The 11,921-nt window shown below is 32.3% G+C and overlaps 1 protein-coding gene across 2 annotated transcripts in view; it reads right to left on the minus strand.

The window, feature by feature from the left end:
* Positions 1-11,921, minus strand: part of LOC108685384 — a 12,629-nt gene that overhangs the window by 320 nt on the left and 388 nt on the right. The window contains exons 1-8 of one of the 2 annotated variants that reach the window (XM_018190142.1): positions 11,564-11,801; positions 7,739-7,978; positions 5,837-6,120; positions 3,643-3,924; positions 2,374-2,943; positions 2,058-2,294; positions 1,877-1,972; positions 1,112-1,213 (exon numbers count right to left, since the gene is read on the minus strand). In XM_018190142.1, coding sequence (XP_018045631.1) covers positions 1,112-1,213; positions 1,877-1,972; positions 2,058-2,294; positions 2,374-2,943; positions 3,643-3,924; positions 5,837-6,120; positions 7,739-7,955 — 1,788 coding nt within the window. In that variant the 5' untranslated portion in view covers positions 7,956-7,978; positions 11,564-11,801. Of the gene's footprint in view, positions 1-1,111; positions 1,214-1,876; positions 1,973-2,057; positions 2,295-2,373; positions 2,944-3,642; positions 3,925-5,836; positions 6,121-7,738; positions 7,979-11,563; positions 11,802-11,921 lie in introns of those variants that run through there. The other variant, XM_018190143.1, reaches the window with a different exon arrangement.

The raw sequence follows: 11,921 nt of genomic DNA on the forward strand, positions 1-11,921 counted from the left end.
ATATATATATATATATATATGAAATTAAAGTTTTAAAAAGTATACATCAATGCAATATTACATTTTAATGAGTTAATATTAAAATCAATCACTTGGAATTAATCGATCTGTCTACATTCAAATATATAGTATACAAATTTTATGCAATATAGTGAAAGTATGGTGAAAGCGTGCATTGCTTGTAAGCTCGTGCAAAACTTACATTGCCCGAAGATATAAGAGGCTGTTTCTTCCAAGTGCACTGGATAACATCGCCCGATCTAAGAGCAACGTATAGAAGAATAAACCATCTACGTTTGTGCTTCATAGACCGCATGCATTTGTTGCAGCAAGCATTCACTAACGCGAATGAAAAGGAAAAAAAGAGGAGCGCAATCGTGCTCTTTTCCACACGCCCTTATTTATTCAAGAACTGATTGTCCTATGAAACTTATATACGAGATTTGTCTCCGAAGAGTTAACATCACTCTTTTTACTTATGAATATGTGACGATTACTCTGACATAACATTTGTGCAATAACCCAAATAATCAAGCCTGCGAAGATAGATTTTCAGCAGAACGAATAAACTACGATTTCTAACACAACAGAAAGGGGAAAAAATTTCGTCTATAATATTAAACAGTCTATAATATTAAACAATATGGTGACAAACTGCCATCAGAAATATAACAAGTCTGGTGACATGCTATGTCAAAAAATTGGCTACAGAAACTGAACAGAAGTTGCAGTTCGACTTCTGCCAGTCTGCCATCAGATTGCTCGAATGTGCTGATTCTATTAGGTTTCTGCCATCAATATACTGGCATAATATGTCAGCAAACTCTGTTGACAACACTTCACTATCTGGGAAATTACAAAATAATAAATTATTTAAACAAGTTATAAAAGATATGTCCACACACACATATCAATCTATTTATCTAATTTCGGAATTTATAAAAGGAACCATGACAAATATTACATTTGTGTGTTGAAATATCAGCTCTTGATGCAGTAAAACATTGATAGAATACCGGTGCATCATATATGCGAACAACTGCTACTTTATGGGCGATAAAAAGTGGATGAGAGTTGCGTCATCACGTAGCAGCCGAGTTAAGATACAGACCTTACGTGTGCCAAGGACCCAGAGAGAAACAGCCTCCTGAGCGCTTAATAAACTTTGGCTACGTTCGGCTGAAATGTGAGGTTCAGGCGAGTAGCTTGTGTCCTGGAGTGTGAGCGGCGACCAAAAAAAGTGGTACATCGTTAGTACGAGAGTATTGTGAACTACGAGGATGCTCAAAATGTGATACACGCATGATAAGTGTAATAAATGTGATAAATGTGAGAAATGAATAAACAATGCCTGCGAAACAAATGTAAAAGCTGATCGGACTATGTAAAAAAAACGCGTCTGAGATTCACCTTATTAGGCGTGTTATTGTGTTAGCATAATTAATCACTAGCAAATCTCGCTTTTTATCTCAATCGTGAGAAAATCAGTTATTATACGATTTCGTTATATAGTTTAGATAGAACGCATTTAGAAAGTACAAAAAACATTCTAATGATTAAGCAAGAAAAATAAGAATGCAATGTCGAATTAATAGGAAACTTATTGTGTACAAATATCGCAAAATGCAAACTAATAATATGAAAACTCGTTAATGACAACGAAAATGATAAATTCGCTGAAAAAGACTGTTATTAATAATTAATGTTTAAAACGATTAAAGATCATACTAACAATTCTATTTGAAAAATATTAGAAATCATTGAAAATTCCCCATCTTGTATAAAACGAGTAAAATTTTCAATCAATCTATACCGCTATATTTATTAACGCAGAACTTTAAAATTATACGCGGACTATAAATAAATCACATCTCACCTTAATATTCTCTAATTCAGCTTGTGTAATAGTTAGCTGTTGAAGCAATTCTGCAACGGTGACTTTAGGCGGTGATTGATGTGCCTGCACAAATATCTGTAATTTTATAAAAAGTATTCAGTGTCTGCGATCTTGCTTATATTTTTCACCTTTACATTTATTTTCGATATATTAATCGTACCTGATCGGCTTGTTCAATGCGCGCGGCTTCTTGACCTTTGGCATACATTTTCAGGTACATTTGTTTATTTCTCTCTTCTTGCTCATTCAAAAGCGTTTTCTGTTCATTAAGCTCAGTCTTCACAGCCTCTAATTCCATTTCTAATTCACGCGCACGAGTCTCGGCGATATCCACAGCCGGCCGCACCTCACAGTACCGAGTGTTGACCTCAGACAGTTGATTTAATAAGCTTTCCACCTATAATATGAAACATAGCTTTTTATTACCAAGAAGACTAAAGGGGCAAAAATTAAAACAATTGAATGAAAAATTCTACCTTATCATTGTGCTTTTGTTTGAGCTCTTGCAGTTCGTCAACGTGCCGCCTATGCATATCCTCGATTCTATTTTCATAATGACTAACTAATCGACGCCTCTCTTCGTCTCGTTCTACATCACTTGTTGGTGTCACAGGATTAATATCAGAAACAATATCATTGGATGCCGTATTGGATAACGTATTAGCACACGTTGTCGTGCTAATAACAGTAATCTCTGGCTGCGACTCGGGTAAGCATACGGAGTCTTTTGAATGGACGGAACCATCTTCGAAGTGTCCGGAATCAGCTAATGACGAAGGGAGATCTGTGTGCACACGCTTCTCCGGAGTTTCCGGACTGGCGGTGATAGATTTCTCCGCGGTACCTTCATCAGGAAGATCCTTGCTCGGTGACTCCGGTGAGAAGGGATTGTTCTCACGCACGGTAAGAGCGTCGCTACTATCCGTTCGCTCATCTGGACTGTTCAGAGAGGCCTTGTACAACCTCAATTCTACGACTTCCTTCGTCAAACGCAAGATCTCTCGATCCTTCTCATCGATTTCCTTGCGCGCTTCCTTCAATAGAGCCTAAATATACATAGAGATAGAGATATCAACAACCGCGTAATTTTACCAAGAAAAAGATAAAATTATGATAATTAAATATACACTTACATACAACAAGAATTCCAACAAGAAAAGTGACACAAGTAAAAAATATAAAATTGTTTAAGAGAGAAAAGAAAATTAATTATTTATTACGATATTATACAAATTTCAAATTCTTTAGATATAAGTAATGGTATTAATTTTATTATGAGGGAGAGATGTATTACTCCTAAAAATTGGCCTTATATTTTGTGTCATTTTTTTTTAGAAAAAAATTTAAATCATTTTTATTTCTTTTTCTGATTGAAATGTATTTTAGAACACAATCTACACATACGATACAAAATTTTAAAAATTTCGATTTAAGTCATTTTTCTTACTACATAATTATGTCGAAATTTTTTAAATTTTGGAATAAAAATTAAAAGATTGACTAATATATTAGATATATGCATATTCTAATATATTAGATATATGCATATTCATCAATTCTAGATTAAATGATTATTAATCTATAAAAATGATATATTTCAAGACAGAGAGAATCACAAATAATATTTTCAATTCCAGCATATTATGTATATTGCATTCAACTATATTCTTAATACGCTAAAAAAATAAATTTAAGAATAGAACGAATGACAAGATATGCAGTTATTTTCATTTTAAAGACGTTACCTGAAACTTTCGGACTTGTTTAGCCGCTCTCTGGGTAGGCGTGAGGTACTGTTCATTATCGCCGACATAATTCGAGCAATGCACGACATATTTTCGCGATCGACCAGACCAGGTGGTGCCATTCAATGCAAAGGAGGCATGCTCGCAGGCACTCGCTGTGCTGCAAGCACTGCTATAACTCTTCACGCTCTCGGCATCGCTGTCATCGTTGATTCCCGCTGCTGTTGTTCCTCCAGAGGCCGCGTGACCTGGCCGCGGCCTCACTGGTGTCAGTGAGAGACTCTGTGAACGGTAAATCATTTTTTATTAACAACATCCGTTAGCTCGATTCATTAAAACAGATATGAATAGACTGGAATAGACAATGTACAATGCCGCTTACGATATATAATGGTATTAATTTGAAAGATACAATCGCACATCGCTGAATTACTTGTTTGAAGTATGGGAATCAAAAGATATCGTGTTGATAAATACAATCACGCAGTTGAATCATTATTTGAAATATGAAAAGAGCATTGAAAAGTAGTATTTTTAAAGAATTAAAGTAAATCTATCAAACAAAAGATTATCTTTAAAGTCTCTTAAAATATTGATGCCGATTTCAAAGAGCAAGTTAAAATAAATGCCATGTGCGCTATTGAAAAGTATTAGAAATATTAGGTGTAGTAAAAAGAAATCCATTATTTTTGAAATTGAATGGAAAAATAATGAATTTCTTTTTACTATACCTAATATAAAGAATAAAACTACACATTATACGAATTTTATTTCTGTTTATTGCTTTATATTTATCTTAATTTAATTTGTTAAAACCAACCATTTTCATTTCAACCATTTTCATTAACATTTCTCAATTATCTCTAAAATTTTTAGATTTTTAAATGAATCAAAAAAGGACATCTAATTATTTTGTGTTTTTCACGCGCGAAAAAGAGCGAATTATCCAAAATTTCTAAATTCTTAAATGAATTTTTAAAAAATATTAACTATTTTATTATTATTCCTTGAGTATTTTCAAAACTTTTAAGTCGTTAAAAGGATTAGAAAATACTTCAATAACTACTCAAATAAAAAAATTATTAAGAAAAATTATTACAAATTTCTATTTGTATTTGAAAGTAATGCAAAAAGTTTGGCAGCGATTTAGAATCTGAAATCAAAAATTATTTCAATAAGAAGTAAACTTGATTATCCCCAAAATTTCTTAAGCGAATTAAGAAAAAGTGTAACCAATTATTTCGTTAATGATTCTCTTTAAAATTTTCAAGTATTTAAAAGAATTAGAAAAAAAATGTAAGACACGACTTATGTACGATAGCTCGTCGAAATCGATATGTGGATGGATTTATAACAAGTTACCTACCTGTTGGACGATTTCTTATATTTTACCGCATTTGGAATATCATCCGGGGTATACGGTCACGCAAAGGCGAGCACAGGCCAACTACTATGACTTAACGTGCGAATCACCCGTTAATCAACGGAACTTTGAACGCTGTCCCAAAGTTACAGTAGTGGTATACGTGGATAAAAGTAAAGGTCTCCATACCAAAATTCTAATATACACGTAAAAGCCAGAGATCAATTTCTTCTATAGTTCTTGTTGGACAACTTAACGAATCTTACGCGGACGATGGTAGACTACGCTTCGGTACTCTCAATATGCTTCTTGTTGTGTAAAAGAATACAAAGAGATATAAGGAAATGAATATCGAGCACATTCATTCATGCACAATATTCTATATTAGTCTAACTATTTTACCAATAATAGATTAACTTTAATCTCGGCACAACTTATTTATCTTCTTCTAATTCTTAGAAAATTGAGATCTTAGAAAATTAAAATTGAATCTATTTTGATAGAAACAAGCAGAAGTACACGAGCAAAATGCAAATGTGCTACAAGTTTTAAATCGTTCAATCCTTAATACAATGGGACCTGGGATTATTACTGTTTGAATACCTTTTTAATTTTTGTTTCTTTATGTAATACGAAAGAAATTATATTCAACGTCAGAAATTATATCCAAGGTTCCTTGTTCAAGCCTGTCATATGGCAGTCGATACTTTGAATTTAACGCGGAACAGGGATCTCTATATAGTGCGTAGCGACGTGCGTAATCGACAATTTCCTCCGGACTTGGAAGAACAATTTCTCAAGGAGAAGACGCGTGTCAGTGTCTTTACTCACGAAGGATCGTTGTCGCGGCGAGTCAGTTCCATTCTCCGTGATGACCGGGAAAATACAATAATCCGGATGTTGATGCTGCTGCGACGATTGCAGAAGGTGGTTGTGACGACGGGGATGATGTTGGTGGCCGAGCAGGGCCGTGCTGGCTGCAGCGGCAGTGGTGGATCGCGGATGATGTGGTGGTAGACGTTCGCCGCGCAAGCGCAAGCTCGCGGCACGACGCAGAGCCGACGGCGATGGCCTCGGTATACGGGAGTCCAGCGGAGACGGCGGCGAGGTGGTAGCTGCTCATGGTATATTCCGGTTAATAATTGAGTAGCGAGAGATGGGATCGTGATTGAGAACGAATATAGAGGATCTGTGCATCGCGTACTTTTAAAACTCAGAGAATTTCTCGAAGTAATCTCGTATTCCTTAAAAGTTCAGAAAAATTAATTTTCTAAAGTTAATCTTTTTTTTTTTACCATTATGAAATGAATCGTCTTTCAACAAATGTGATAAAATCATGAGATTATTTCCGATGATGAAACTGAAATTATACCTATACATGTATAAACTAGGGATACTCGAATCGTAAAATTATTGAATATCCGAAAAGAATATAACATCGGATATCCAGTTAGACATCCGAGAAGACAATTTTTCAAATCGGATATCCGATTTTTCAGGTATCCGACCGGATTCCGAGACAATGTCTAAACAAAAAAAGCTGAGTAAAAAAAGAAAAAAAGGAATAAAAAGGATAAAGGATTGTAAAGGAAAAATAGTATAATAATAATAGTATGTAAAAAATAGTATGATAATAATAATTCAAATTTTAATGTTATCGTCCGAGTTTGATTATCAATAGAGATGATAATTGTAGAGAAAAACATTATAATTTTGCAGCATTATATAAAAATATATTATAGAATATTTATATAATAAAAAAATCAATTTAATGATATAAAATCTCGAATACTAATGATACTAATTTAACTTAATCCGGATAGTAAAAAAGTGCTGGATAATACCGGATACCAGATACTTTTCGGATATCCAAAAAGATGTATCCTAGTATAAATTGTCTTCGAAATTTGTTCTCTATATTTTTTACGATATGTACGATTAAAATGTAGCAATTTTTAATATTTTTTATATTGCCCATTTTAACTTTTAAGTATTGTGAAATTTTTAATTTTATAGTTTTTAATTATATAGTTTTTATAGTTTCTAGAAAAAGATTTTATTCGTTACTATGTCTTGAGTATATTTCATTGATTGTAAATTCTTAAACGCAATTACAATTTATCGATGCATAAATTTTTACACACAATCATAATTTAGACATACAGAAATATAAATTTTTTTCAAGAAGTATGAGTCTAAATTTGGCATTGAAATTTTAAGAAATGATATATAGAAGTTTAGTAGAAAATAAATAATGAATAATGAATAAAATCATAAAACACTTCTGATTATGAATAGATAAAATCTAAAATTACATTTTCATAATGTATGAGTAACAACAATCAACAAAGAGGACAACATAATAAAAGAGATAAAACAATAATGAAAATTACGAAAATAATATATATAAAACAAAAATAAAATCCGTTGAAAGTAACATTGACAATAGAGAGTGATATTCGAAATAATATTACTTCTTCTGACTATCCTATAAATTGAATATAAATAAAAAGAAGAAAGTATTCAGATTTGTATCAGTCTCTCTCTCTTTCTCTCTCTCTCTCTCTCTCTCTCTCTCTCTCTCTCTCTCTCTCAAACAATATAGCTAATAAATAAATATAATAAAAAATAATAAAAAAATAATCCTCGGTTATTTGAAAAAATGTAGTCTAATAATAACGTTGGTCGTTAATTAATGCGGATGTGTTCGCGGAGGATTTCCAGCCTACTTACTAGGGCTATCAGCTGATTCGACACCTGGCACGTGGGTAGAACTAGTATTAGTGGCAGTGACCTTGTCAGCCGCGGTGATAATACACGTTGCCAGAATCGGCGTCACGGGAGACGTCGAAATAACGGAAGCATGAGTTGATTGACCCGTATGCACCGGTTGCAGCGGCTGCAGGAAAAATTCTTCATTGCAACGAGCCATTGTATCCGTCTCGTTCATCTTGATATCGCGACAATTATCACCTGATGCGAGAAGAGAAACTTGTTTACTGTCCAAAGTATCAAGAATTTAAAATTTTGAGGTCTTGCAACGAAAAATTGCTATAATAAAATATAATGCATAAATAATCATCTGGAATTGATACGAAATCTTACTTTATTTTCGAAATAATAAAGTAAGGTATTAATTATATTCATATAATTAATATTTTACCTTATAATTTTTTAAATAACGAAGTAAAATTAATTATGTTCATATCATATTCAAACAGAAATGCTTGTAAATTTGCATATATGCATACATTAAGATTGAAATAATCTCAATGATAAACAGAAGTCTAATAAAAAATAAATAAATGAATAAAATAGATACTTCTGATTATAAATAGGTAGAACCTAAAAATAGATCTAAAAATAGATTTTCATAATATTTGAATCACGACAGTTAAGAAAAACATAAAAAGAGGAACATAATAAAAAAAATAAAACAATGGTAACTAGAGTCTTTAGACATTCTTATGTTGCATGGTTAAGTATTGTTAGTATTGTACAATACTGTTATACCTGTACTCATAGTCAGACTTTGTATTTAAGGCTTCCTTAAATTTATCTTTAGACATGCTCAGCAGCCAATGAAATAATTCGTAGAGCATCTAAAGATAAATTTAAGGAAGTAATATAAAGTCATAAATATAAAGTCTGACTATGAATACGGGCATTAGTATCTTTTTTATACAATTTTATATAAAACTTTTAATATCAATCAAAATGAAAATATTTATTTATATGCAATCACGATGTTTCTCAAAATTTTCTATTCTAATCCTATTCATATTCTAATTCGTAAGAAAATATTAGTAATACATCGCTGTGCTTATCTTAACAAATAAAGTCTTCCCATTGTCGTAATATAAATGATCCTTTGACAAACAGAAAGAAGTAATATTAAGTAAGGTCGAGGACGTATCGATTGGACGAGGCGCTACCGTACGCTGAACCTAGGTCAGTTGTCTATATCGAAACTATTCTTTCTGATTTTCAGCACGATATTGCCTGTGAATTTCAAATAAATAAATTCTCAAATTTATTCTTTTTCGTGAAATTTTTCGTGAAACTTTATCCAAGTTAAGTTTATACTTAAATAAACTTTTAGAGTCTAATCTTTAGAAAAATTCTTAATTGGATATAAAGAGTTCTAAGACAAGAAATTATTTAAATTTGTCTTCTTTTATATTAGATATTAAATTCATAACGCAGTCAATTAAATTTTTTTACGCATAACAATTAAGCAAGATAAATTTTAATAAGTCATATATAATAAATAATGTATATTATAAATAATAAATTTATAATGCAATAAAAATTGCGTTAATAATTCGAAACTCAGTTTTGCGGACAGTTGAAATACCGCAATAGCAAGAGTTCGAAATTATTCACAATTGTTGAGTGCATTAAGCGTATCGTTAATTTCGCCTGCATTTCGTCCTTGCCATAGAAGCCGGATACGGAACCGTAATTTTGCGGCGCGCCTTGGAATGAATTAGCAAAATTACGTAAAAAGATTTCAAAGAGAATCGTATGTGAATCTCGAACGCATTTCAACTTCCGTCGATATATAAAAAAAGTTAAAGAAAAAAATATCCACAAAATGTATATGAACGAATGTATAGTAATAAAAGATAAAAATAATTTCTCATATAATCAATGATAAAAAATTTTAATTAACAATGAATACCATATTGTCAGCTAAATTATTTTTTGGGTTCGTTATTGAAAGCTAAATGATTTTACAAATTCCGATTCAACAATTCATTTGCATTTATTTGATTTATTTTGAAAAAACCTCTAACTTGACTTATTCTCGAAGTTCCTTATTTTATTCTGCAAGTCTCTATTCATAATTCTAGATTTTTTTTTTACGACTCACAAAAAAAAGAGGAAAATTCCGATTCACAATCTTCTTCTCCGGATTTTTCGAATCTATAAAAATACGGAATATTTCAGCTTAGGAATCTCATTACGTAAATCGATCGTAACTCAATAGTTTCAACATCACCGAGCTTATGAAAGCTGAGAACGCGAAATAATACTTCGAGTAACATAATCAAAAGGACAGTCGAAATGAAGTGAAAGGCGCGAAGGAAAACTGCGACCTTTATCGAAATGAAATAATCGATAGGGCCACATTCTATTTCAAGGATATTTTTGCGGCAATATGCAGCGTTTACTTCGGCTGATACGGTTAAAATTTTACATTAATAGAAGGCCGCAATATTACACGGTGATCGTAAAAACTTTATTTGTTACAAGTATATGCAACGTGAATTTATAATGAATAAATGTTATAAATTTATTATCAAATCACTTTCTTCCGCGAACGATTCCTCGTTTTTTCATAGAAATCGATGTATAGAATTAATGTACTTGCAGAAACAGCCCATGCTTGATTGGAAAGATATTGATTTGTTTATTCAATAATGCAATTAATTAATTTTGTATTAGCTAAAGTTAAATAATTACTAATTACATAGTTTACCCGTTTCCACGTTTCTACTCTTTATTCGCGTTTCATCGGAATCAATATACAGAATTAATGCGCTTGTAATGAAACTTTATTAAAAAAATATTTAAAAAATACTCTACAATATAATTAATTAATTCTAAACTTAATAAAGTAATTAATTATATTTCTTAATTATAAGACTGATATGGAACCTTTTACATACTTCAACGACAGACAGGATAAAATAATGAAAGCTGAAAATAAAGAATAATAGTTAATAATATTTTTATGTAAAATTCAATGTTTCTACGCAAATAATTCTATTCAATATTTCTATGTATATTCTACAATTTGTGCGTTTAATCATATTATGAAGTATCAACACGCAGATTTTTTACACAAACGATATATCGATAGATCGATAAAATGATAAATCTTTCGAAACGGGTCGATATCATTTTTTTCCGCATACATTCGAGCAATCGATCGACGCAAAATATAAACGTCACACACGTTATATAAGTAAAATAATTATACGTAAACTAGCGCGTTAATGAACCAGGAAACGTTAATATAAATTAACATCGAGCGATATGAAGAGTCAGCACCAGTCAGCACTTACATTTATAAAAATATAATTTAACAATTTAGAGAAGAATGTTGAGAATTTTCTCTTTCGAAAAAAAATATCAATATCATTAGTGATGATGTTTTTCAATCGCTATTTTTGTCGTTAGTCCGTGATATCTCTCGATAAGACGCCACGGACTACGTTTTTTTTTAAATCACAGGCTCTTCCTGCAGTCAAGAGAAATCAAGTATATAAGTATTGGAAGGAAAAAAATAACAGAGATGAGCTTGGAAAGATATACGAAAGACTGCGGTATGTAAAAAAAAGCTGAAAAAAATTATCAGTTTATCGCAAATGTCGATCGTCAGCGCTTTTTTTCTTCGCATATTTTAAAAACACTCGACACTCTCATTTATCTTTTCCTCTCCTTCTTTTTGAAAAGACACTGCGTAACATACTATGCGTCCAGCAACTGAACTGACTGAAATGATTGAAAGAGGAATCGCTAAATCGCGAAGCTCACGCGGACACTCACCTCGGTGAAAAGCGCACCGGTATCGTGGGAGAAACGTTCGATCATTCGCTTGTTCGTTTATTTCCCAAAGTTGTTCCAGAGGCGCACAGCTGCGCGTCACGATCTGTTTTCACGAGGAGTAAATCAACAAATTTGTGGAGAAAACACCTCGACATACGTCAACTTTCGCGCACGGTCGAATACCCACTGTCACTCTGGGTAGTCCGGATGAGCCACGTGGTTCCCCCAAAGAAGTCGAGACGAGATTGGAGATTGCGACTGTGCAAGTGTAAGATCGGGCAACTTCTCCCCCCTTCTCATAGTTCACGTTCGCATTCTCACTCTCTCTTTCTCTTTCTCTAATATATATATATATATA

This window comes from Atta colombica, unplaced genomic scaffold, assembly GCF_001594045.1.
Source record: "Atta colombica isolate Treedump-2 unplaced genomic scaffold, Acol1.0 scaffold153, whole genome shotgun sequence".
Classification (NCBI taxonomy): Eukaryota; Metazoa; Arthropoda; class Insecta; order Hymenoptera; family Formicidae; genus Atta; species Atta colombica.